At 35.6% G+C, this 27,635-nt stretch overlaps 1 protein-coding gene across 2 annotated transcripts; it reads right to left on the bottom strand.

The window, feature by feature from the left end:
• Positions 1–1,364: 1,364 nt before the first annotated feature.
• Positions 1,365–27,331, bottom strand: LOC117411760 (methionine aminopeptidase 1D, mitochondrial). 2 transcript variants are annotated; one of them, XM_034019502.3, is made up of 11 exons: positions 27,238–27,292; positions 23,756–23,776; positions 15,375–15,541; positions 14,293–14,442; positions 13,941–14,089; positions 13,274–13,316; positions 10,076–10,239; positions 4,637–4,734; positions 3,283–3,330; positions 2,542–2,620; positions 1,365–2,098 (listed from the first exon to the last, which is right to left on the bottom strand). In XM_034019502.3, exons 1-11 carry the CDS (start codon positions 27,275–27,277, stop codon positions 2,014–2,016), a joined length of 1,044 nt encoding a protein of 347 aa, XP_033875393.1. In that variant the 5' UTR covers positions 27,278–27,292; the 3' UTR covers positions 1,365–2,013. The 2 variants fall into 2 exon arrangements, with proteins under 2 accessions (XP_033875393.1, XP_033875401.1); XM_034019510.2 differs by lacking the exon at positions 23,756–23,776 and having other exon boundaries at positions 1,369–2,098; positions 27,238–27,331.
• Positions 27,332–27,635: the final 304 nt, after the last annotated feature.

Raw genomic sequence — 27,635 nt, forward strand, 5'->3', positions numbered from 1 at the left:
TATATATATATATATATATATATATATATATATATATACACACACAACATATAGAAATGGACAACCTTGCTATTAAGAACATGACAAATAAAAACGATTGTTATTTTAATAGCCAGCAGTTTTTTGTTAGGTTTCGCTTTTATAATTCTCAGAAGAGGACTTTTGATGTACATAACCTACACTTGATATTACTATAGAGAAGGATCACGCAGTTACAAAAAACAATGTCAATTAATTCAATTTACATAAAAGATGAAAACTAGCCCGATAACAACTATTAATCCTTTATTTGAAAATATGTCCAAGAAAATGTCTTGAGGATGTTGTAAATCAAACTTGGTTAGGTACATTTGAATGTTGACTGAGTCAGAGCACCATAAATTAATCCAGATTTAAATTTAGCATGCATTTTTTAAAGTTTATAGACAGATTCATTACAATATAGCCGTTTTTTACACAAAGTGTCATTTAGGCGTGACACAACACACACACCCTTAGTACTGTTTAATAAATAGATAATGTTACCATGTCTCTTCTTTATATATTGGTGTTAATCCTGCAAAAGCTGCTCCAATCTTCATTTTATTTTCTATGAGCCATTTTCACACAGGCATCACTGGATGAACTAAATCCTAAAGCCATCTGCACTGACTGTGCTAACTCTCCACATGAATATCAAATTAAAGGCAGTTAAATTCCGTCATTGTGATTATCAACCTAATTGCATAATTGAACTTCAAGATGCAGAATAGGAATTTTTTAGGTGTGTTTGTTTTAAATAACAAAATGTGCTCATCGTTTCAAAGTTATCAAGGTTTAGTTTAGGTTTTATAATAATTATAATTGTAGATCTAGAACATATCTCAAAATAACTTAAATGTTATAGTGCCTGATTTTTATTTATTTATTTATTTTATTTTTTTGTATATGTCAATGGACATTTCATTTACAATGTATTATATTAAAATTACCTGCAATGTCAGACAAACAATTTATATGTTCTGAATGTTGATTTGTGTGTGTGTGTGTGTGTGTGTGTGTGTGTGTTCTGGTTTTAACCATTGTAACCTACAATTATGTCATTTATAATAATAAAACAATATCACACCGTTCCTTAGATTTTCTTCAACAGCTGTAGTTATGGCAGTGGTACATTCTAGATACTTTGAAATAAAATTAAGTAACATTTTAACACAATAGATTTCTTATACAGCAATGAGCAATATATAACTGGCAGCGTAGTGTTCCAAATTGACCAATTAAAATAACGTTTGATACCAGATTTTATCTTTTTTTTTTTTTTTTTTTTAATAATGCAGTGATTTAGTGACCTGCAGCAAAATAATCCAAACCCTTTTATGACCCTGTCTTTATTGAACCCCTTTTGAAAAACAGGGTCTCGAAGAGCAATACAATTAACACAATATCTCAAAATATAATCATTTTAAAAACAGCTATCTTTTTACACTATACTTATTTTGATGTAAAACTGCCACACACAGTAATTCTCCTTCCTGGTATTACATAGGTTTGCTGTTGGTTTTCGATGGGCGGTCCCTATCGATTATGATCCTACCAACACAGTTGAATAAGCACATTTAAAAAATCTGCAATTGCATACCTGCCAATGAAAAAAAAAAAAAAAAAACACAGCAATCCAATGTAACCCTTTTCTAACACATACACATCCTGTGATGCATATTATATCAATTAATGAACATATTAACTAAGTCACATATAGGCTATACTTTGTTACTTTGCCACTTCACCCTGTTGTGTAGTAGGGCAATGACGACTGGAAGGCATAGGCACCAAACTATGGGCAACAAGATGACCACTAAGGGTCAGTGAACGGTAGCCAACGCATATAAGCGCTATAGTATTAACTGGTTAATCTGGCTACCACTGGACAAGAGGTGGGGGGTTCATGAATAATTTCAACCATTTATATTTCACAAATAAGTTAACCAGGAAATGCAGTGCTCTGTCACTTGAACTCTGCTGCACTTTCAATCAACAGAAATCTTCTTCAGGTAGTTTGGTCAGAATCTCTGTGCCTTCCGATGTAATTACTATTGTGTGCTCAAATTGTGCCGATCTGAAAGAAAAAGATAACTGGTAACAATGGTAAAAAAAAAACCTTGATGAAATTATTTTCCTGTAACTCACTGAAGTCCATCTATTATTTATATCCGGGTTTAACAAACAAAATCAATATAAACAGCTGATTTCAGTTTTCCTGGTTAGTATCAAAGTCATATTGGACAAGGAAGGAAAAGCAAGTCATCTTCTATTTTACCTGAATACAAACAACTCTGGTGAGTTACCACCATGTATATCTGGTCAGCTGTAACCCAAATCTATAAAAAATAAACGTTTAGTTTTTGTAAAACCTGGCATTGTTTCATAAAAAAAGAAAAAAAACCTGACAGGTTAAACATTTAACACACACGGACAAAAATCCAAAGCTCAAATCCAATTTAATTTAATTTAAAAAGACCTGTTAAATTCCTGTTAAGAAAAAAATAACAATTTCCGCACCTTTTGTTGTCAACAGAAATTGCTGTCCATTTGTCCTTCAAGATTTTAAATTCAGGTGACCCTTCCATCAAGATGGGTTCTGTAATTATAGAACAATATGTAGGACCTGCAAAGCCAATACATATTCAATCGAAACGTGGTGATATTTTCTGTATAGCAATTGTGCGTGTCATATATGAAATTTGTCAATGTGGTCCAAGTCATAACAGGTTTCCTTGAAAAAAAAAAAATCAACATGCCTAACATGTATCATTTACTTTATCCTAACTTAAAACATCTCTATGACTTCATCCATCTGAGGATTCATCAAACAAAGACAACTGTGTATTTGTTGAAGAAACCACACTCGGTAAATCCACAGTAGTCAGTTGCTGCTTTATCTATATGAAAGTCAATTTATATTAATATAAGCATTGTTTATCTGCTAAGAGGTGGGCAATTGATAGTATCTTTGGTCCCTGGTCTTCTAAGAAAAGTCATCAATGGGCTTAATATCCATAGAGTAGACAGGACCTCTATTAAACATCACATCTGAAAGATGAGATGCAATTTATAAGATGATGAATGTATTTAGAAATGCACAGCTTCAGCTCATGTTTGTTATTCAGGGATTTGGTTTTTCTACATTTTCTTGCAGTCAGTAGTAAACACAGGTATGTGGAACCATTTGAAGCAATTATCTAAGAAACATACATATCCAAGGCATTAAAAAGGAAAAGTGACAGCAACAAAATGACTAACCGATTGTGAAAGCCATGCCCTCTTCCATCAAAATGTCATGGTTATTGGCTATGGGGGGGAAAAAATAACATTTTTAATTTTACATGAGTGAATTCTGCATATACCTACCAAGTCGACAAATGTGAAAGTATTAGATCTCAACCTACCTTTAAGTGGCTGACCAGAGATTCAAACAGAGAACATAACAGAAATACTACCGTTTTTTTAACTCACTAAATGATTCCAAATACATGTCACACACAGTGCATATGCATAGCTGCTTGTTCACAATTATTCTCTAAATCATCATATGATGGTTTTGTCATGATTTGTCATTTGTTAATGCAGGTCTAACTAAGAGCATTGGCGACCAAAGTCCTTCATCTTTCAGCAGAGTAGTTTATAGTACAAATAATACCTGTTCATGACTGGCTGACAACAACGGTACCAGTCATCACAGTGATTTAGTTTTTGAAGAACTAGGCTGAGAGAGCCCATCAGAACTGTTCTTCTCATTGACTTCCCACAACCCCCAATATCAAATGCCTGCTTGCCATTTAACTAATGATACAGCATCCCTAGTGTTTTCCACTAAGAAGCGGGAGTGTGCAGTTGAAACGCTCAGAGCACTTGCTTTTCATCTATGGGACATGTGGCCAGTTGCATAAAACACTAAAGTTTTAAGTTTAAATATAATACTTTAGGATAAATGTTCCCTTAAGGTACAGACTCATAGGCATTAACTTGCTTTGTACATTTAACTCAAGAGACACTTAAGGGGAAAACTGAGTAGCAATTTTTCAACCACGCTTTATTAGACGGGGACTGGGTTTGGCTTTGACCTGGAACATCTATGGGAAACAAGTTCTGGTACCTGGTAAAAACAAAAACTCCAGATACAATTTGGGGACAAAACAAGATGTTGCAGTGCCTTTGGTCAAAAATGAAAGAGTACAAATTAAATGTAACCTCAGACTTTTCACCTTTAAGTAAAACCTTTAAAAAAAAATAGGTAAAGAAACAACTTATCATATGGACCGACCCATTGTAGTGTACATGAAGAAGGAAGAACAATCAGAAGTAATTATAAAAATTCAGAAACAGAAGTTTAAAAGAAATTGTGAAATAACAGTACAAGATGCAGTCTAATGAGTTGGACAGCTGGTGAAACACAGACACTGACAGAACAGATTGGATTACCTAGAATATGTATCTTATGGTAGTGGCCATTAAATTTAAAGTCACGGTCTGTGATCTACATTTAAAAAAATAATAGGCATGGGTTTAACATGTTTTTTTTTTGTTGTCTTGTTGAGAATATGATAAGAAAACGTTATGCTATTATGTATCTTATTCACATTTAGGTTCACCTTACCGTGATGCCATATTTCAGGATGACCATGAAAGTAGGATCCAATTCCATGACCAATAAAGTATGGGCAAACTTGCAGTCCATTGGCCAATGCTATCTGGCTGCAGTGCAAAAAAAATCAAAACAATTTAAAGACACACATACATACATACATACATACATACATACATACATACATATATATTTACATACCCCCAATGGAAATGTATAATTTCTAGAAATTTCTGGAAAACAAATAATTATAGGAAAAATCTTTTGTAGCAAAAGTTTTGCTTTTGTGGATGAGGGAAAAAAAGAAAATTACAAGAAATAGATGTCTACAATTATTTATTTTGCAATTTGTTTTGCAAAACTCCAAAAAATGCTAATTCAAAAGTATTCATACCCTGACAAGGAAAATGAAATTAATAGCTAGTTGAGGGACCTTTAGCAATAATAACCTCTTTTAAACGATTAGGATATTTGTCAATGAGCTTTTGGTATGATTCTTTAGTGATTTTTGACCATTCTTCAATGCAAAATTGTTCCAGTTTATTCAAATTGAGGACTTCTGTTGTGCATAGCCTTCTTCAACTCTTCAATACCGAAGATTCTCAATCGGATTTAGATCGGGACTTTGACTATACCATTCCAGAACCTTGATTTTATTCTTCTTTAACCATTCTGAAGTAGATTTTGATGTGTGCTTTGAATCGTTATGTTGGAACGTCCAGTTGCACTTTAAAGCAAGTTTTGTAGCAGAGTTTTTCAGATGATTGGCCAATATCTTTTGGTATGTTATGGAATCAATTTTATCATGTATTGGAACTAAATTTCCTGTGCCATTAGAGGAAAAACAGCCCCATAGAAGGATATTACCACCTCCATGCTTGACAGTAGATATGATGTTCTTTCCTTTGTACGCTTAACCAGACTTTCACCACGACTATCAGTGTGACCAAATAGCTGTATTTTTGTTTCATCAATCCACAAAACCATATCCATTATTCAAATGCCATTTTGCAAACTTTAAGAGATTGTCCTTGTGACGTTTTCCTAAGACTGTCTTTTTCCTTGGCCTGTGACCATTAAGACCTTCACCATGCAATACTCAACCTATGGTTGAAATGGAAACCCCAGTCCCACTTGCAGCCAATTCACTTTGAATATCTTTGGCAGTCAATCTCGGATTGTTATTAACCTTCCTCACAATTCTTCTACTTGTTCTTGGTGAAAGAACCTTCTTTCTTCCAGACCAAGGGAGCGCTACACAGTACCAGGAGTCGTGTACTTCTTGATAATAGAAACAATAGTTGAAATTGGGATACTCAAATGCTTGGAAATCTTCTTGTATCCTTCTCCAGCTTCATGACAATAAATAATTTTCTGCCTATGGTCTTCAGATAGCTCTTTACTTTTTCCCCATATTGACTTATTGGTAATGACAGCAATCATCCTATGCCTAACCCTTTTATACTCTCTAAGAATGTTCACCTACAATCCAGCATTTTCTAGATAGGTTCTGCATTATCATATTGAAATTTCTAGCACCTTGTAGACAATACTAGCATCAAAGGGTAGGAATACTTTTGAATTAGCATTTTTGGAGTTTTGCAAAACAAATTGCTGAAATAATTGTAGACATCCATTTCATGTAACTTACAAAAGATTTTCCCCAAATTCTTTGTTTGAAAAATTTCTACAAATTATAAATTTCCATTGGGGTATTTAAACTTTTGACTGCAACTTATCTATATATATATATATATATATATATATATATATATATATATATATATATATATATATATATGGGGGGGGGGCACTAAAAATACATGGAAATGCAATATCAATTAAAAAAAAAGTGTTCTTTAATCAACTTGATCAATAATCATTGTTTTATTCAGGAGTATAACCTTTTTACAGTTGCTGGATTAAACATGTCTTCAGTTACTGTATTTGGAATTCAATGTGAAACCTGATCAAAAGCCTCTGTATCTGAATGCAACAATGAACCAACGGGTTTGTAAGGTCTCCTACTTAACGATCGAAGCAGAAAGCGCAGTATTGAGATTTAAACTAAAACACATATAACATACGAAATTAAATTTCCAAAATTGTGGATGGTATAAGCTATCCCTTTAATTTGGTTCAGGTGTATGTGCAGTATGGGCATGCTGAACCTCAATATTGTGACCACATGGTAACAACTATGGTAACATTTCACAGACTCCGATTAGCACTGATCTTGGACTACCTTATCGATGTCTGTGAAACCAGCCTTTTGAGTTTTAAAACAAACTCAGACAATGTTTGTTGTGTATTCAGTGCTTCCAATTCAACTATTTATTGTTTTACCAGGATGTTTAATGCAGATATTGCAAACTCTTTTTAAAGATGGACTTGGATTTGTTTGAGGGGTTAACAGGTCACATCATTTAAGAATCTGAATTCTAAGACTACAAATAATCCTTTAAAAAGTCAGGAGCACAAAATAACATATTTAATAAAGCAGCATTCGTGATTTGATCACACTGAATAACTGTACAGAACTGTACAGTATGTTATGTATACTAAATCAGAATATTTTCACTGCTGGCTTCCATCACCATTGATGCTTCTGTTGGATGATTCTTTATGAGATTTAATTTAATGTTGATCATAAAAGAAAATGTTCTGTTAAAGTAATTTGTTGCATCTCGTATGTCCAAATTCATTGTAACTTGATGATGCCATCAATAAAAAATAAAAAAGATAACATTTGACATTAAGACTAATTCTTTTGAATGAAAAGTTTCTTGCCCCAATTTGAATAGCTGTGAAATGCTGGAGCGTTTACACAGTGACAGTAGAGATTGATTCCTCACAGCACTGGCCCGGCAGGTATTACACTATGGTTAATAACAGTTCAAAGTGAGCCTACAGAAAAAGCTGGAGTAAAAACCAATATATTTTTTACCTATTACAAAACCAGCAGGTGTCAGAACACACTGGAAACCAGAACAACTGCCAGAAATTGGTCTAAAAACAACCAATTACCTTTATGTTAGATATAGAAGGAAAGGCTGTCAATACATTGGAAGCACCTAATGCATCAACTTATAAATGCATATAAAACAAAAAACTGATTTAAATGCATCTACTTCTACCAGTTAGAAAGCTACAGTGTAAAAAGGTCAAACCAAGTTCTAGATTTTGTCAACCAATTTAACTGAGCTAACGCCCACTGCTAGAAAATGAATCACAATGGGCAAAGCAATCTAAACCAAGCTTTTAATGTAGTCCTGTTCCTTTTAGCAAAGACTGAATAAACAGTACAAAACGTGCAATGAAATGTATTCCCCTTTGAATAGTAAACATGCAAATTATCCAATTAAATGCTTCGCTGTAGCAGGGGTACTAACTGGAGTTCTGCTGCAGCCGGGTGTGTCGTATGGCACTTTTTAGTTTCTTTTTGTAAAGAGTTAAGTCACAAACAAAAGGTAAAGAGAGGTCAGCGCCCAGCCAGCACCTAAATGTGATTTTTTTCTTTCTTTTTTGTGTCCCCCCCCCCCCCCTTGATCCACACAGGTCACTGTGTTATTAGTCTTGATGGAAAATTGTAATGTTGATACAAATCTTTTTTTTTTTTTTAGTAGTAGGCGGAAGCTCCATTTGTTAGCAAGTTCTTTGTGCTAAAAGCCACGGACAGTACATTCATGTTGCAGAAAAAAGGCCTAGATGCTCTTTCCATAGCAGAGCTAATTATTCCTACTGTGACCTTACTGATCCTCACTGTTCCATCTGCATCTCATCCACGTGCCAGGCTCTCTGTAGCGGATAGTGTCAGGGAATATGAAAAACCCTATAATGAAACCATTTTCATGATGGAGAAAGGCTACTGGAGTTGCACTTGCTACAAAGAAGGCTCAATTATATGAGTAATTGTGATAATTTACCCTATTCATGGCCCTTGCTGAAAAAAAAGACCTAGAAAGGAAAATTACTTCAACAATAAAAAGTGCAGTTACAAAAAAAAAAAAAAAAAAAAAGATGAGTCTGAAAAAAACACGCACAAACAAACCACACATACACACACACACATTATATATATATATATATATATATATATATATATATATATATATATATATATATATATATATATATATGACACACATGGACAGAGAGAGAAAAATGTGATAAAAGCTGATATGCAGCTGTGTTGTGAAATTAAACATTTTGTTCTTCTTGTATTGATAAATGCAACTCCTGCAAATGTGCCTGCGTAGTTAGCTATCATTTGTTGTTCCGTGACAGGAAAAGGATAATTACCTCTCAGAGAGAATCAAAAGGCTGACATGCCCTTTAGACACAGTCATGAATGCAGAGCTTGATAGAATGCTTGAATAAGAATGTAGTGCTTTCCCCCTTTCTTTAGTGGAGAACGCATTTTGTTAGATGGAATACAAGAGCACCACCAGCAAATGCATTAAACCCTGAGCGAAAATATGAGGGGCCTTTGTCTATCAACTCTCTCCATTTGCAAAACTAAAACGGCATTCAAATTTCAATGCTATTATATTCATGGACAGTGAAGACAGTGAGATATGCATTATTTTTTTGTTTCACAGTAGGGGTCGGATTCAACACTTCCTGTAAAAGAACAGAAAGACAAGATTCCCTTCTCTAGGAGCAGTTAGCCTATAATTTGAATCACTGAAGAAAAAAAAATCCAATATGCTTCAATAATTGCATCCCACACATGGTCACAAAGGGTTATTAACATTCTGTTTCGATTGAATACCTTGGAAGTCTGCACTTTACAGTATTGTGTGTCTGTGTTTTGTGGTAAAAATTGATTGTCTGAAATTGAAAACTAATTGCACTACTAATTTATGTCTAAGAAAAAATATATATATAATTAATCAAAATCATTTAGAAAAAATATCAGTGCTCTGAGGAAACCAAACTATCAAGTCAGGGAAAAAATATATACTCACTGAGTGCCTTAGTCCTGTATGATCACTACATTTATTGTATGTACTTCTTTTATAAGGGCCAAATTGCTACATTTGAAAACAATTTTGTTATCTATTACTATGATACTAAATGCCTTATCTGGGTATTAATCTTCTTATTACGGTGCCCTAATTAAATATGGTGTTTCTGTTACCTAAATTTAATCATGAATGCTTTAAATAGCTTACATTGCAAATATCAAACATTGCTTGTGATAGTGATATTTATTCAGACATATCTTATGCCATTTCTGCAAATATGTTTGCTGACCCATAGTCAAGCAATCTTTCAGAAATATTTTCTGCGCAAGGGAATGACATTATAGCCTGGCAGTTCAAATACTCATATCAGGCTAAAATGATGACTCTCTGTCACAAAACTTGTCATCAGCTTTCTCCTAAACCACCAATAACTTCTGTCCCATTTACCAGTCCCTTTAGTGCCTGTCAGTCCCTCACTTGCCTGACTGTATTTCCAATAACAGAGAGCGGAGCTCCCGGCTCACAGGCTGTGATCGCTTCATTCCGGCATCTCCTGGCAACCTCCACCAAGTTCCGACCACCTTCATCCACATTGCCAACCAAGAATGTTTCAGAGGTGTCACCATGGTAACCATTCAAATAAACCTAGAATTTTAGAACAGTTGCTGTTATGAAATGGACACAGACCTTTAAACACACAGAAATGAAGAGGAGCTCCTGGGTGGCTTTTGACCTTGGCTTAGTTATGAGATGAATCACAATTTCATATTCTTCCAGTAGGGTCGTCTGGGGGAAATATGACAATGTCAAATAAAGCGCCACCAAGACATATACAATGAGAATGTCTCATACATACATTGGTCTGTTTTGTTGTTTTTTTTACATGGGACTAGGATCACATTTCAATCAGGGCACCTTTAGCCTCACAGTGGACTTTAAAAAGTGCTAAATAACAAAACAAGCAGCGATTGTGATAAAGACAACTGATGTTTGTTTGGCCTTTGATGCAATGTTTGTATTCAATAACTGCACACAGGCATCTTAGTGTTTCTAGTTTGATACTTTCTAAAAGCCACAATTGAAATTTGATTCCAGGGTAATGCATTGCTGATACAAGATAAGCCATGCCCATGAGTAACTATAGTCATGACCGCTATGTTTTGATAACATGCCAAGGGGAAGCAAATGTGTAAAATTGTCTTATTTTGACACCCCATAAAAGAATAACCACAAATCTTGCTTTGACTTTTCATCCAAACAATTCCATTAAGACAGGAATTACTTTATCTTTTTTTTTTAAACACATCAGGGATTAATTGTATTGTATGTGATCTAAGGTGAAGTACTAAAATGTGTTCTACACTTAAAAGGTACTCCATGTTACAGTTCTGCCACATTGTCTTTGTTATTTATTAGATCAGTGTTTTTATTCAAGAAATAGCCCTCTTTCTACTTACTAACCTGCTAATTACAATCTACTGTATACAGATGTAGTACTACATCTAAAATGCCAACCAATGCCATTCTACCAATGTCTAAATGGCCTAGGATCTTACCTTGTCTTGAAAGGCTATAGTGGCAAAAAGGACTTGGGAAATGTGCCCTTTGCAGTCTGTATATCCAGTCTGATTTACATATTAACAACAAAGACTGCAAGTGGCATGAGAGAAGCTGAAATTCAATTTCAACCTTATTTGACCAATTCCCACAGGAAAAAAATGCTTTAAAAAATATTCTTTGACTTTTGTTCTTCAACAATAGTATGACAAAGAACAAAACAGCAATATGTTTTAACAAGAGGAGAAACAATGACAACTAAAATATCATTTTTTTCTGTCCTGCAAGGGCATAACTGGCAGTGTAACTCCTATGAAGTCAATGTTCCGTCCCAAATGGGTTATAATCTCTGATCTTTACCCTGCATTAGTGGAAATTAAAAAGCTACTTCATATTCATAACCCTGTATTTCTTAAACCACCATCACCCTCAGGCAATGGTGTTTCAGGTCATTAAGAACAATTATACTGGCAATTTTGCACCTGTTTACATGCTGATTTTTAAAGATTACATTCACGTAAATACAAGAGTTTAAAACATTAGCGCAAACATTTGATAATTTCAATGATCTTAATTCCCTTATATCCCTACTCATTAATATGTAGGAGCTACTGTATTCTTAACATGCAATACACTACATTATCGTAAGTGTTCACTGCCATTCCATTTAGTTGGCACAAGTGAAACTACTACTAGACAAGGCATTTTTTTCAGACTAGGATTGTGGTTGATATTATTTTGCTAGAATAGTAAACAGAACCAGATGTCCACAATTGACAAGCATCAAGCAGACAAGAAAAACTGGCAATAAAAGGTCAAACGTGCTCTGTTAAGCCACTGCGTGAAATATAAATTGATTATGCAATTAATGTTGATATTTACAACAGATTCTAGAATCGAGCTGCACTGTGCATATTAATGACATGAGCCTGCAGCACAATTAGATGTATTTATCATCAGCACTATTGTTTCGGGAACTAACCACTGTTAAGGTTTTAAATCACCTAAAAATTGTGATTTTAAGTAAAATGTTGTCCATATTTATAAAAGTGATTAAATGTAGGATTGGAAGACTATATTATTTATAAGCTCCATTTCAGATTTTACTTCAGTTCATGTAAGAGAACACAAATCGACCGCCTTCTAAAGTGATGCCTTGTAAGGCTCATGAGTGGGCTTCCCCTCAAGCTATCACCTCATCTGTGACCTGCAAGGACCACCCTTGGCAGATGAGTGGACAGTTCATTCTTAAGTACTCAATCCAGTGTCTCTCTTGAGCACTGAATGCCAATTGTGCCAAACTGTGTAAATAGTTTTGTCATGTGGACAAGGGACTCAGCTGAGATACCTGAGCTGCTCAGTGATCAAGGATACCGTCAGAGAGAGAGAAAAAAAACAAAAAAACAACTCTCAGTGCTAATCCATTTCCATTACACTCGACTGATCTCTATTGAATGTCCTTCCTTCAGACTTTATGCCTTTGTAAAACAAAAACCGTCTGGCACTAGCAAAGGGTTAAGAACACAGCATAACCATCACAGATTTTTAATAGATGTAGGGAACACTACTAGGGAAAAGTGTTGCTGTCTAAATAGAGTGACACATACAGGCCAAGGCTGTCAATGTCGCCTCTAATGACAGAGTAAGATAATGACAGACCCCACTCAGAACCAGCAGGAAGAGGAAGATCAATCTCTGCAGACTGAAGGAAAAATGCCGGCTTTTTTCATGTTAGCTCATCACATACATATCTATCTACATCTACTGCCTGGCACTGTGGTGCTCTGCATTAACTACACAGTGGATCAATAACAATTACACCTTCTCCAAAGCATGACACATAGCAGGGATAGGGCTGACATTTCACTCAGGACCGCATTGATCTCAGTGCATCTGATTCCAGCCCCAAATTCAAGGCAGGCATGGGGTCAGCTGGAATGAACGCAGAATTAGAAGCAAGAAAGAAGAAAAAATGTAACCAGCTGCTTGGCCCTTGGCTCTCCAGTAAACAGCACACCCCATCTGTGCATTCCACATTTCCAATCTACTGTTTTTCCTGTCGCTACTGGCAATCCAACTGCTAATCAAAGTCTTATTTTTTTCATATGTACAGAATACTCACAGTGACATCAATGTTGATGATATCTCCATCTTGGAGAGGGCGACTAAAAGAAAGCAAAAAAATAAATAGAGAATTTTTTTTTTTTTAAATAATGAGAGGGAGTTCCTAAGAAAACGAATGGAACCACAAACACAGCCAGCGACTCAATTAAGAAGCAATTAGAGATCATTTTTATAAAATTGACCAATGGGGTAACTGTATCTTATCGGATCAGACCACTCAAGAGAGCCACTGTAAATAAATCTAAGATTAGGGGCGGCAGTGGCGCATAAAATATAAACTTTGCTGAGACTCGCATTTTCTTTGGCATGGTTGTGTCCCTTTGGCAGACCAATAAAAGCATGCAGTTTCTTAGCTATGATCTACAAATAAACTCAATTAAGTCATATAAAAAGAAGCTTTTGCTTGGAATCTAAAAAAAGGTTAGCTCTCTTTGAAAACAATAATACAATTCATATGGCAATAGTAGAGTGCCCCAGCAATGATGTAGAGATTTTGTGTACCGACACGTCTTCAAATGTATTATATTCTGATATAACCACACATTTTCTTATAACTACCTTGTCTGTCATGAATAATTCTTTTTGAGTCTACAATGTCAATGATATCATCATCAGGGGGCTTCCCAGCCAAGCATGGATTGCATGTATTAAAGAGAAGTGAATACCTGTCAGGTATACCGTGACATACCACATTGTTCACTGAGGTACAGACGGATTTTGGAAAGCCTCCATAACCCAGAGGAGAGGGATAGGCATTCTGTCTGATTGTTTCTTCATGAACAATAAAGTCTATTTCTTCAGTTGTCATGCCAACCTGGAGGGGGAAAAATAATAATGCTAAATATAGTTTGAAACCTCAAAATATATATATATATATATATATATATATATATATATATATATATACACACACACACATAAAATATATTTTTTGAGGTTTCAAACTATATATATATATATATATATATATAAGTTTGAGCCTGAACTAATTAAACTCTTGAGTTCATTGAAAAGCACCTTCAAGCTCTTCCCAGCCAGAAGCAGGATACGGCGAGCTAACTGACATGCCTGCCGAAGCCCTTGAATCTGATCTTCATCTTTAATTTCTATGTAGTCTCCCCAGTCGGGTACAATGCCTGTCGTCACATAGTCTGGCTTCATTATGTGCTGGAAGAAAAAAAAAGAAAGACTGACCATGAAGATGAGAAAGAGCCGAGCGTGACAATGGGGTCATTTTCTGCAATGGTGGCTCCTGCTTCATGGCAGCTTGCCCTCTGTGTTCCGAGGTCGACCTTCCTGAGCCATCAGGCAACCCCGAGGCTGCTGGAACATTTCTCAAAGTGCCCTCTTTAACTGAACTTTTCTCACTGATAACCACTTATACATACTGTTAGTCTTCCAAAAAATGTGTAATCCAGCTTTAATAACTACTTCAGTTATGCTAAAACAATATTTATGAGGTGTTTAATCAGTAAACATGACTTTACAATGGAGACTGGGAATACAAGCATAACAAAACATAAATAAAAATCACAAGATCAAGCCAGCATTTTGTGTTTAGGCAAAATTGTGTTTTATTTTATATATACTTGATTGTTTTTACTGCTTTTTTAGGTCTAAGGAATATATTGAGAAATGTATAGCACAGTGCTTCCTCTTTATTCCATTACCTGAATTACACAGAGAAAAACTGAAATGCTGAAAAACGTGAATTAGCAGTAACTTATACTACATGTACAATCCACAGTCAAACTGCTGTCTAGTGTTATCAAGCCTTAACACCTGTTAACCTAGATTTAGTTTGTGTCCCTGTCGCATCCTGTATCAATACAGAACTAGTATGAAAACACCATTTTCATTTTGAATCCAGTAAAATGTGTATGGTGTTAAAATACTGCCTCATTACAGGGGAAGTACAAAGTAATCAGGCATGTTAAACAATGCCCCCTAGGTTGTCTGTGGTGGTTTATTACAATTTATTTTAGTGTGTTATGTATCTATAAGATTTATGTGTTAGCGACTGAACAATTATTATGTTTCTTAAGAAACTGTGAATGTCAGAGGTTCTTCAATAAGAAATTCAATTTAACTAAAAGTACCTCAGGAATAGGATATGCTGGCCCAACAGTAGCTGGCTTCACCACGCTGTGAGTGGTGCTTCTTTGTTTGTTCCAGAAGAAAGATCGATGTTGCTGAATGTAAATTTGCCAGCGTGCACGTATGCAACAGGCCTGGCCATTGCTGCTGTGCAACAGTGCTGCGCAACCTGGAATACAAATTAAAATGGTCATTATATCTATCTATCTATATATATGGTTCTGTAATGATGACTGCCAACATTGTCTTTTACATTTCTGCTTAGGTTTTAATAGCAAAACTGTAAAAACCTAAGATAAAGAATGCCGAGGAATGGCACCTCGATAGAAAAACTCATAGTGACCATAATCAGCATGCACCCCAAGAACCAGCACTAAACTGAGAGGAGCACCCTGTGATCTCAGTCCGTTTGATCTCCCAAGGTTAATCAAGTCCTGAATGGTACCTGGTAACATATCACAGTAGCTTTAAAGGGATGAAAAAATGGAACAACAAAGTTCAACAACCTGTATATACTGCAAGGTTTCATGATCGCCATTGATCTTTGTTTAACCCTTTGATACTGAGATTGCTACTCCAGACACTCATAACATAACTGAACTTCAAATCAAACTTTTTGAACAGAGGCAGGATATACTGCAAGCACTGTGGCTTTGATTGAAAAGCCTGTTGCAGTTTTTTTAATACTCAGACATGCTTGCAGACATAAATCCAAGAAAACATGATACATTTTGCTTTCAGAAAGAATGGGTTTGTTTTGGTAACGTATTTACAAAGTTCTACTGAAAATAAAGGGTTTCACTGTACAAATAAAATTTAAAAAAGCAAGTTTCCTAAGCAATCTAAGGTAATCAAAGAAAAATATGTAACCCACATTTAAATAGATTTCTGTTTCATGTGGAAAATAATAAGCCTTTAATCCCGGAGTACAATACTTAGCAGCAATTCCTTCACATCCTTTAAAACTGGATTTAAACAGGGAAGTCCAACCCAAGGGAGCATAGGTTTAAAGAACAATGTGGGAAACAAATCTAGAAGCTGCCCACATGTTTCCCTTCCAGAGAAAGTCAATATTAGAATATTTCTGCTGCTGTTACAAAACTGCATCTTCACAGCCCAATGCATACATCAACATCATTAATCACAAGAGGCAGATAAGAACTTTCAATTCCACAAAACCCTTTGGCTAAGATCTTAGCCAAGACCCTTTCACAAAACTGGACACTGAACTTGAGAATGTGGTAACCACTACTTCTGTATAGAAAATAAATAAAAAACGGTAGCAAAAAGTACAGAAAGTCAGACTTCAACTTATGGCTTGGGGGAGGGGTGGGCAAAGACAACTTGTAAATAATGAAGAATAAATTCTGTACAGTGGAGTTGCTACTTTAATGTATATTGTTTCAAACAAAGTAGCATTCAAAGCTCTAAAGCAGTATGTAGATGCATCTGCTTTATGTTGAGATATCATCAGCAAACAGAACATTAAAGATTGTGCTTGGCAGTAGTGGTGCTTGATGTGTGCAGGAAAAAAAGCTCCGGTTTCATAAACAAGGACCTGTGCAGTTGTTGAAGAAAGGAGTGGGGGGCCTGGGGGCAAATGTATAAACTGACTGGGCCAAATAGAAGGACAGCGGCCCTTGAAACTAAACAAAAGCAAATTCATTCTGCTGACAGATGCTGATTACATCAAAGACACAGAGAAAAGTGCACCACTAGCCCCTACAAAGGTGCTCAGGCATTTCCACTGTCACTGAACTTTATTATTTTTATCTGAAACTTCCTAATTGCAGGTACCAAACCTCCTCCCCCCCTTTATCCCAGTCAGGGGTTATATCTAACTCTCTTTAAGATGGGGGGGGGGGGGGGGGCTGATAACTGCAGGCAGCTTTGAACAAGAGAGCATTGAGATAGTCATGTCTGCACACCCGTGCTGGTCACGCCACCACTGCCTCATGCTTCCAGGGGTTAACAGCTCTGGCAGCCAAGTAAAATACTGAGACAGCCGTGTAATTACAGGGACAGTCAAAGGGCAGCCTCAATTTTGAGATCAATTTGCATAGCTGAGAAGCCTACCCCCTTAGATGTACAGGAAGCAAGTGTAGGGTGAGTGGGGTCTGCTTTTTCACTCCAGAAGCTTTGCAAAGTCCCTCTCCAGTCCAGGATATCCTGGCTGTTTTTCTCGAGTTACAAGACACAGTAACATGATTAAGACATCTATTCAGTCTCAAGATGAGCCTTGGGTCAGTTACTCAAATGTGTCATTCTGTGATTTACAATCTACCTAAAAAGAAGAGACTAAACTTAAAATTGCTAACTGTTCCTAGTCTCTCTATACAGAGGAGGAGGAAATATAAAATGTGTACAAATATGTTCTATTGGACTTCAGCACAGGTTTCTTTCAACAGGAAGACAAATCTAATAATGGTTATAGAATACATATATTACATGTGTTCTAAACAGATGACAGAGAATTGCAAGAGCTTGTATTATCATGATACTGCAGAGTTGGCAAATCCTTACTCATACTGTATCTGCTTCCCTGTACAGATCTGCACTTTCCACTTATCTTGTACCACTATCACATCCTCCTCATCTCCTGCAAAGTATAACATCATTCTATACTATTTGGTTGTGTATTATACATAAAAAACAGGTCAGCACAGAAATAAACAGGACTGTAATATAATTCCTGGTGGAAAGTTACATATTTTACAAACAGTGACTAATATAAAATAAATTAATCAGGGGCATTTTTCTTTCTCAGTCAATTTTCTTACTAGCGTTCTACTTTTAGTGTTTATTTCTTAGTAAAATCCCCAAATGAGTTACACAATTAGAGGTTAGTACAGCCCAAAAACACAAAAAGTCTAAAAGCATGCAGGAATGTGTTTCTCATATAACTGCTTAATGTAGTGGTAACTACATCTAAAACAGTGTAACACAAGAGAGTGATCATTAAAACAGTGTAACACAAGAGAGTGATCATTAAAACAGTGTAACACAAGAGAGTGATCATTAAAACAGTGTAACACAAGAGAGTGATCATTAAAACAGTGTAACACAAGAGAGTGACCATTAAAACAGTGTAACACAAGAGAGTGATCATTAAAACAGTGTAACACAAGAGAGTGATCATTAAAACAGTGTAACACAAGAGAGTGATCATTAAAACAGTGTAACACAAGAGAGTGATCATTAAAACAGTGTAACACAAGAGAGTGATCATTAAAACAGTGTAACACAAGAGAGTGATCATTAAAACAGTGTAACACAAGAGAGTGACCATTAAAACAGTGTAACACAAGAGAGTGATCATTAATCGTTTAAAGACAGCGTTCACACGCTTTGTGTAAAGTGACTTGCACTTTTCTTACAATAACCTTTTTTTTGCTTGTTGTTAAATATATAGTAGGTAACGTGGTTGTTAATTGAAGCTGTGGATTGTATTTTTATAAATAACTCTGACTTGGTTTTCTTTCACATCAAATGTGTTTCACACATCTCTCCAAGTTTTCCTTGTTGTTTGTTGGAGGCTCAGGGGCCCACCAGCCACACAGCTGTTCCACAGTGCTGGAGCTGAATGAACCTGCGGCTGGCACCTCATGAGCATTCAGGAAGTTTTCAGGAAGGATGGCAGCCTGGGGGCACAGTGCAGTAATAATAACAGCATTCAAACCAAGGTACCCAGGTCATGACAAATAATGACCCTCCCTTGAGCTCGTACTGGAAACTGGCCAAGAGCCAGGTTTACTCAATAGCTACTAACTATGCATGGTCCTACAGTACAATGAAAATGAGGTTTAATTCCACTTCATGCACACTGCATCCATACTTCGTTTGACCAATTTAGTTTTTCAGTAAGAATTTATCTATGGTACCTATGGTCTGCTGGTGGATTAAACCGATATTGTGATTAATATATGTATTGGTACAAAAGCACAAAAAAAACATTACTTTTTCTCTTTAATCCAAACATCTAGCAAGTTGCTTTTAAATTCTGACCCTGTAAGACCACATTTTGCCACTATACTTTCTGGAGGGCAGTAGATATATAAAAGGTTATACATTGAAAAGAAATTAAAAAAAACAGAGACTTTTTTGTGAACACAGAAACAGCCAGACTTTCATTATGGACGCATACAGCTCATGGACACTTAATCACTGTGCTATGTTATATGATTCTGTAGCCACGCTGGCTACACAGTATATTAGAGACTGGATAACTGCATACCCGCAGTTTCCTGCTTCTGCAAAGAATGTGAAAACGTACTCTAAAACCATCTAATTTCTTTGTTATCTGTCTTTTCGATCTACTGTAGCAAGCACATTAGTATGTTTAGCAGCTCAAATATAAATTAAATTTGGTTCTTCCCCTCCTGGTACCCTGGTCCAAGCATATACGGAGAAGTGATTTCATTACCATATTAGCTTTACCAGAACAAGCTGATTAGTGAAGAACCATACCTCTTACGCAGTGCACTGTATTGAACAGCAGCTCTCACCAGACACCATGCAAGGGCTGGTGAAGTGCGGAGCATGGCGTCCTTATCTGAGACACATGTTTACCACATTTGGTCCCTAGCGACGTAGAAGTGGCATCAGAAATTGAGTGACTTGAGTGTCAATGGCTGATTCCAGATTAAAACCAAGGGTCTCTTTGTTGTAATGTTATAATGCATTCTCAGTCTCAGGCAATCAGGTTCAGCATATTTGAGTTTATAATAGCATTACAATCCCCAGCAGTGGTCTGTAGTTTATTGACTTTGCCTTTGGTTATTATTTAGTAGGTACACTATATCTAGTGTCGGACATTAATGCTTAATTACTGGCACAATAACAGACTACTTCCTAACTTACTTCTGATTAATTCCCTGTATTAATTAAAACTGAGGTGTCTGTATACAGTGTAAGAGCTCATTTCAGTGCATGATAACAGTACTGCATCAATACAAAATGTTGCTGCCCATGCATGTAAATCAACTGTTTCACCATCATGTAAGACAGGTGTAATTTATTCAAGAGTATTTTAAACTAGAAAGATAATTCCTTAAAGCCTTTTTTCATAAGCAGGGCATTTGGTTCAACACCCCTTGGATTCTAGATTATATAACCAGGAAAAACTAAAGCCCCCCCCCCACCACCAGCACCACACCCAGCAGGGGGCACCATGGAGCACAAAGCAGACTGCTAAGAAGAGACTATTGTTGACAAACAAATATACATATAGAGTCATTCAGAATAAGTGTAATCTCAGAATAAATGTGATCCATACTTAAAGAAATCTGTGAAAACTGGATCTAAGTGAAAATATTCTTGAAAAGCATTATCTGTATGGTCCTACTGAAGTTAATGTCCTATAATGAGGGTTATTATATTGTAATTATAAAAGTAAACTGTTCTGAGAGCAGCTTTCTACCACATACACCTAAACACTTCATTTCAGCTACAGTATTGTGAGGTTACCAAGATACTCCTACAAACTGAAAAGTTAAAAACAGACTACATGTAAAAACAACATCAAGTGACAATTATTAATGCCAGCATTATCTAAAATCCATATGTATGGCACACCAATATGACAGATTCCTTTTCTGCAATAACATTATGGCTTACAAATCAAATAACAAACACTGTTTAGTATATAAACAGTTCTGAATGAAACCAAGTCAAATCCAATACATTGGGCATGGCCACATTTATGGTTTCTCACACACTCAATATCCAGGGAATACTTGGTCCTAATTAGCACATGGCATCTGGCAAATTTCAGCATGTCTAACTGCGGCAAAAGTAACATTCCTATTTAGTTACTAAGCTTTGGTTTAGCTGGAAAATATATTGAAGCTTTCAAAGTTTCAAACCCCCGGAATGGGAAACACAGAATTCTATACATAGATATATTTTACACATAGGATACATTTTCCCATGTATTGTTTGTTTGTTTTTATCTGTTTTGTACTTAAAAGACAAAGAGAAACATTTCCACAATTAATGAACCACTATAATAATAACCATTGTTTTTGTCTGTTCTGACTTGCAAAGAAAGTTTAACTACAAATGAACCCTAATAGTTTAACAACACACATTTAAGCTATGGTATGGGCTTCAACACATACAAAGGCTAACACTGTAGAGTATACTGTAACCCGGTTTTGCATAAAGGACGATTACTATCCACAGCCATGTTCTGGTCTAGCCAAGCCCAACATCTCAGTACTATCTTGTGGTACTACCTAGTGGTTTGCACTTAAGACTGGGAGTCAGGGGGTTATTGGATGGGATCCAAACTCAGCCTCTAACTTACTTCTTTGGGCTTAATTACAATGCAACAGTAAAAGTGGCCAAACTGGACAACATTTCAGAAATTAAAATGACACCATTAGTGTAAGGAGTTTACTGTACGTTTTCTCCTTTAACTTAACATCTTAACTGTGTAAAACAATGGCAGCATTTGGATCCGCCACCATTTACATCAGTTGAATAGAAATCCTTTTGTGCCAAGAGGTGTAGCACGGTGGATGCATCATATTACAAAACAGAGAGTATTAATACTGTTGCTTTTTGGCTCTTGGTCACAAATACTGTTTGTTTTCTTCAAACCCATTATCTCCCTGCAAGATCTCGGTCAAACCCATTTTAAAGTATAATTCATCAGTCTAGAACTGCCAGTAACTGGAGGTTAATAATGTTGCTACTGTTTTAAAGTCTGTAGACGTATAGCCTGAAGAGTAATATTAAGATCTATTTCCATCATGTAAAGCGTGTCTCTTTACTGTGAGGACTTTATAATGCCGTTGGCAAGGGTTGCCTTTATGGATAGAGACACGCCTTTAGAATATGACACTGGTACATGATTGTGAAATGATTGTGAAAGCATGACTGTAAAGTAGCCTATAGTATTTTTTTTATGAAAACAAGTTTAACAATTATTTTTGCCAAAAGCTATAATACGAAAATTAATAAAAAAAATAAAAAAATAAATAAACGCTATAAAAACAGAAAAATCTGTTAACTGAATAAGCTTATTTCATTTCTGTTACTGTACTTGCACTGTGGCAGCCCATAGTAGCTTTCACATCATTGAGGAAACGCTACTGTGTACAAGACACTGTACTGTACAGTTGAATCTTGATACCGGCACACATACAAAATAAAAATAAGTCTGTTTTTATTAAGAGGGACTATCTTACTAGACAGATTGGCTACTGGATAAGATTACACATTATACATTTCCTGTCCCAAGTCTGCGATGCTATCTCCGTTTGACTGTCCGATTGCTTTCAGTTGATGAGGCTTCAACTGGGACTCCAGATAACCTCGCACCAATTACTGCCTAATCTTGCAGCTTTAAATTAGAAAACAACATACACATAGCTACAGTACGTTTCACTACATGAGAAGCATGGTTCATTAAAGTGATTAATGCCTCCTCCTCAGCTAGAGGTCTGGGTGATTACAGTACAAGGATCCATTCCTTGCATGGCTCCCTGTTCTTTTTCTCCTTTTTTTAACATATCATGTGACAGCTAACCGACTTAAAAGTAGATGAAAACCAAATGCAGATTCCAATCGCGATCATTAATGACCACAGATGTTCATTCTAATCACATCTGGTCATTAGCATTTGTTAAAATCAAATTACAAAACAAAACAAAAAAAATATATTATAAAATGAACACAAAGGAACAAATAAAGACAAAAAACCATGAAGAGATTTTACCTTGACTAGCAGGGACAGAGGCCCCCTTTTCAGTATAAGATTCAAGGTTTATCGAATTGTGATACAGGAAGGAGTTGTTTACATTTCCAGCACCACCAACATACATCATTTGTGACAAAAAATAACAAGCATTGTGCAAGAACTGTTCAATCACTGTCAATCACTTACACTAAAATGAATATAAACCATAGCATGGTAAAGGATACCGTGTGGAATCAAACCAAGCACCAAATTAGAAAATAAAATTTGAAAAATGAAAATTGTGTGTTTAATTTTCCCAAAACATTTTAAAAGTAGATTAAAAAAGATTTATTTTTTTATATATTTTAGTGAAAGTTTTAAAATACTAAAGGGAACATCTAGCATATGATTTTAGTTTTAGAAACTTCTGCTTAACTACCTTTCTTTTGCTAATTGAAATTACTAATACAAGGGAACTGATTTTCAAAGCCGTTTTATCAAATTACTGTAGTAAATTACACATTTTTTTCAAAAGGATTAAAAACACCTGTTTAAGTAACAAAACTAGATACACACTTAATATATATAATTGATTTAAGTTAGAATGATTATTTCACATTTTTACTTCAAAGGTTGTATTTTACTTTGATAAAACACCTAATATAGTTAATTTTATTAAAAAAAAAAAAAAAGTATTACCTTGTTCAGTGCCTTGTGAGGCTTGGGGGGGAAAAAAATGCAAGTATTACTTTATGGGTTTAAGGTGAACCTGTACATCAAATCTACAGCATCAGTTACATGAATCAATAAAAAGAAACAAAAGTAATGTTTTCAAGAACACTTTTTTTGGGTGCAGTGTTAAACACATGCAGGCAATTAAACATTTCTTCACCGATTCAGATTAGATTATGGTAGACAGACAACAGCATTACAAAAACAACTAATCTTAATTCAATCCTGAACATGAAGGCGTTTTGATACAGTACAAAGATTACTATACCCTATGTTTTTTTAGTACAAAAGTGTATACACTTTGATTACACTTATTTTTTCCTGCCTAGTCAATCAAATCAACTTCAACATCCTTGCTGGTTTAAGATTTGCTGTCAGTCTTTTATTACAGCCTGCAATTAAAAGATGTCAAACCAAGTTGCTTTCACAATGTTTGGTTTTACCTGTCAGCACGTCTCTGTAAAGAGACCTCAATTTACTGGAAAACCAAAGGGGAAGACTTACTGGGGATGCAGTACAGTAGCTTGTGGGCATATGGTAATTCTGGAGAACAATGGCGTGCAACATGATAAGACAAGAGTCAGGGTTTGAACACGGCTCCCTTTCACCTCTCCTGGGAATCCAGGTAGTAAAAGGCTAGGATTCCGGAACACAGGTATCATGTTTATAAGCTACTACAGTTCAAGTGGGCCGCGGTCCAGGCAGCCTGCTTGTCTAAGCTGAACGATGCAGAGGCGCCACCAGGTAACAGTAGAGGTTGGGGAACGTGCCAATGGGTGTAAGTAGAAACCCAAAATTGAAATTAAAACACTGCTTTGGTTCGGTAGTAGCATTTTACTAGGTAACACTGTTATTATATTGCTCTAAAATACAAGCATGAAAGTACATGAAAATCTACTGTATATTTCAATTGTATATTCCAGAGCAGCTTGTTTGATTCTACAAATTATTTTATTCAATCATTTTTCTTCAAGAATTCAAGTTCACCCCGTCACCTGTAAGTAGATCAATAATTGAGACCTGAGCAGGTGAAGAGAGGTGTGTGAGACTCATGCAAAACAGTTGATGATGGGACAGCATAATGATAGTACCCAGGATGCTCTGAAATTATACTGTAAGTAAGGCCCCTTGTGACATTTAGAGTATACAATCTCACTATCTTAAATTTAAATGGATGGTAATTATGCAATTTACTGTATACTACCCAACGCCGTTTTCCTTCTGTGCTAAACGCTTGTCTGCTGGATACAGGCTCAACCTATACAGCACAGAGGAATCACCCTTAAAGGTGGTTGTAGGTGGTTAATGCAATCCAGGGTGATTCCCTTGTTAGGTAAAATGGACACAGTTTCTTTGGGGTCTAGGAACACATTACATATGTGTAAAGAGAAACCAGTGGTTTTATTAATAATGAAGTGTGACTTGTCATTCCTACATGTATAATTTCTGTTGATGTAATGAAATTATTGTTTTTAATTAATTTGATTTATTTTGCATTTAATGACCTGTAACAATCTCTTATAAATATATTTTCTGCCATATAGTAAACATCTAGTAATCCAGTGTTTCACCATTCTAGACTAAATATTTTGATGGCAAACAATAAACCACTGCTTTAAAACACATTCTCGCATTTCCTTTTATTAGCATAATAAAATTCCCTGAAGTCTATTTTTGTTTTGCGGTCAGTCATTAGTTTGATTTTTTCACTTATTTATACCACAACATTATAAATTCACCTAAACCTTTAAACTAGTGGAAACCAAATGGGGTCATCAAATTACCTGTAGCACAGGGAGATAAAACCAAGTACTTTAATCAAACATAAGTGTTATAAGAGTGTCTGATAATTGGGAGTCAAAGTGAAAATAAAGTGGAAAAGAAAAATTTTAATAGAAAAACTTGTTCTATTAACAAGAGGTATAAATTTAAGGAAGATAACAAGACCAAAAGGCAAAATTATTAAAAAAAACACACAAAAAAAACATGTGTATGTACCATAAATGATTGGGGGGGGGATCAAACTGTAGAAATGAAGCCTGAGGCGTTCATTCAAGCATGGAGGTAGTATTGACGTGTCCCTGCTTATCTTCTAAGGAAACTTGCAATACTGTACAAATGGGAATATAGAGTTCAGAAAACTAGAAAGAGATTCTAATACGGTGGCCTATTGGTCTGTGTATTGTTGGCCCAATTTTAAAACAAGATAATGATCCAAAGTAGTATGTACCAATAAGAACAAAAAAAGGATTTACACATTAACACATGCATTATTTTAGCAACATAACCTCAATAAATGAAAAAATATCATCTTATTTTATTAATGCGCAAACAAATGTTTCAGTAGACAGCCTACAACATTTGGACCATACTTCAAATCATAAGCACACCCAACATCTTATTTTTAGTGAGCTAAGAATCCTTTGGGTTGTCAGTTGTGTTTTTTTTATCCAGGATATGGAAATATTTAAAATACATCGCTAAAGATAAACACATGGAGGCAACATTGCTGATAGACTACTGGTGAGAACTACAACAAATAAAGTAATTTGGTAACAAGAAGCAACGCAGCAGAAACGTTTCATCTATAAAATTGACTTGGAAATACCAGCATATTCATACACCAGGAAGAAAAAAAAAACACTTTGATAAACGCTTCCATGGCGTACAGGTACAGTTAACCCACAGTCCAAAACAGAATTTAAAGATTATACTGTAAAGCCCTTTCACAATTACCTGCAACCTATAACCGCAATACATCATCAATGTTCAAAAAAAGCTGTACAAGAGGTTTTACAAAAAGAGCCTAGATATATAAGACACGATGGAGACCCTTCAAATGAACAAGATCAAGTTAATCGAGAGGTCACAAAATAAGTCACCGGTGTTGCAAGAAACTGCAATTCAATCTTCCTCAAGTCAAGAGCTAGCTCATACAGTGGACGAGAATTAATAAACGCATACTGAAATGAATTTCTAGATATAGTCTTTAGTTTAATGAAGTTCTCTGTTTTTAACTTCATCGGTATGTTTTGCTTCTTTAATAATGAAACATTTACCCGACTTTTTTGCCCTTTAATCCACATAGATTTGCTGCAAGTGTTGTTGGACAGTTGAATTATCTATGAAATTATAATTTGTAAGAAATAAAGATACGGTGTTAACACCTTATTCATCACAAGCTTGCTACTACAGTTGTACTACTCTGTAGAACACAATAGTTGCTGTGTAGTCACAGTACATGGCTTTCAATTTTGTTTTAACATGAAAAACAAAACTTAAATAACCTCAACGAGTTTTTTTGTAAAGTATTCAATTAAACAAATCTGAGATCATTAACACAATAAGTTAAGCAATGTCCTATGCACACGCTAAATTCAGTAAACTGTAACACGTCTAAAACATGCATGTTACATCATGTATGTTTGCATTTTCAGCAGTAACCTTACCTCTTCTAAGAGCATACTTTACTATACTGGTCGCCGCCATGTTAGTTTAAACCCTGAATCACGTGATCACTCGGTGTGTTAAAAGCTGAATGCAGAAGGCTGTCCCTCTTCTGCATTCCAGTGACCGACACGCTTGCAAAACATGAAAACTCCAGGATAAGAACACAGTGATAAGGGCCTATAGTACTTTGCAAATGCAGGTGGCAACTTTTTAGTTTAACGTTATGTAAATTACAGGAATAAGTACGTTAGTAAGCCTGTCAATACTAAAACGTGGTATGTTTTTAACTGAAGCATATTGTGCACCATAAATGCATGTTTAAGCTTACAACATACATGGAAAATACTAAATGGTCAAAGACGGGAAAATAGTCCAGGAGCCAGGAGTCTGTTTTTAA

Source organism: Acipenser ruthenus, chromosome 10, assembly GCF_902713425.1.
Source record: "Acipenser ruthenus chromosome 10, fAciRut3.2 maternal haplotype, whole genome shotgun sequence".
Lineage (NCBI taxonomy): Eukaryota > Metazoa > Chordata > Actinopteri > Acipenseriformes > Acipenseridae > Acipenser > Acipenser ruthenus.

Excerpts from the sequence above, each read along its gene's own strand:
- LOC117411760 (XM_034019502.3), bottom strand. The coding sequence starts at position 27,277 with ATGGCGGCGACCAGTATAGTAAAGTATGCTCTTAGAAGAG. Across the intron at positions 23,777-27,237 it reads AAAGTATGCTCTTAGAAGAG|CCTCACAAGGCACTGAACAA; the intron begins GTAAGGTTACTG and ends TTCCCCCCCAAG. Across the intron at positions 13,317-13,940 it reads TGTCACGGTATACCTGACAG|TCGCCCTCTCCAAGATGGAG; the intron begins GTATTCACTTCT and ends GCTTTCTTTTAG.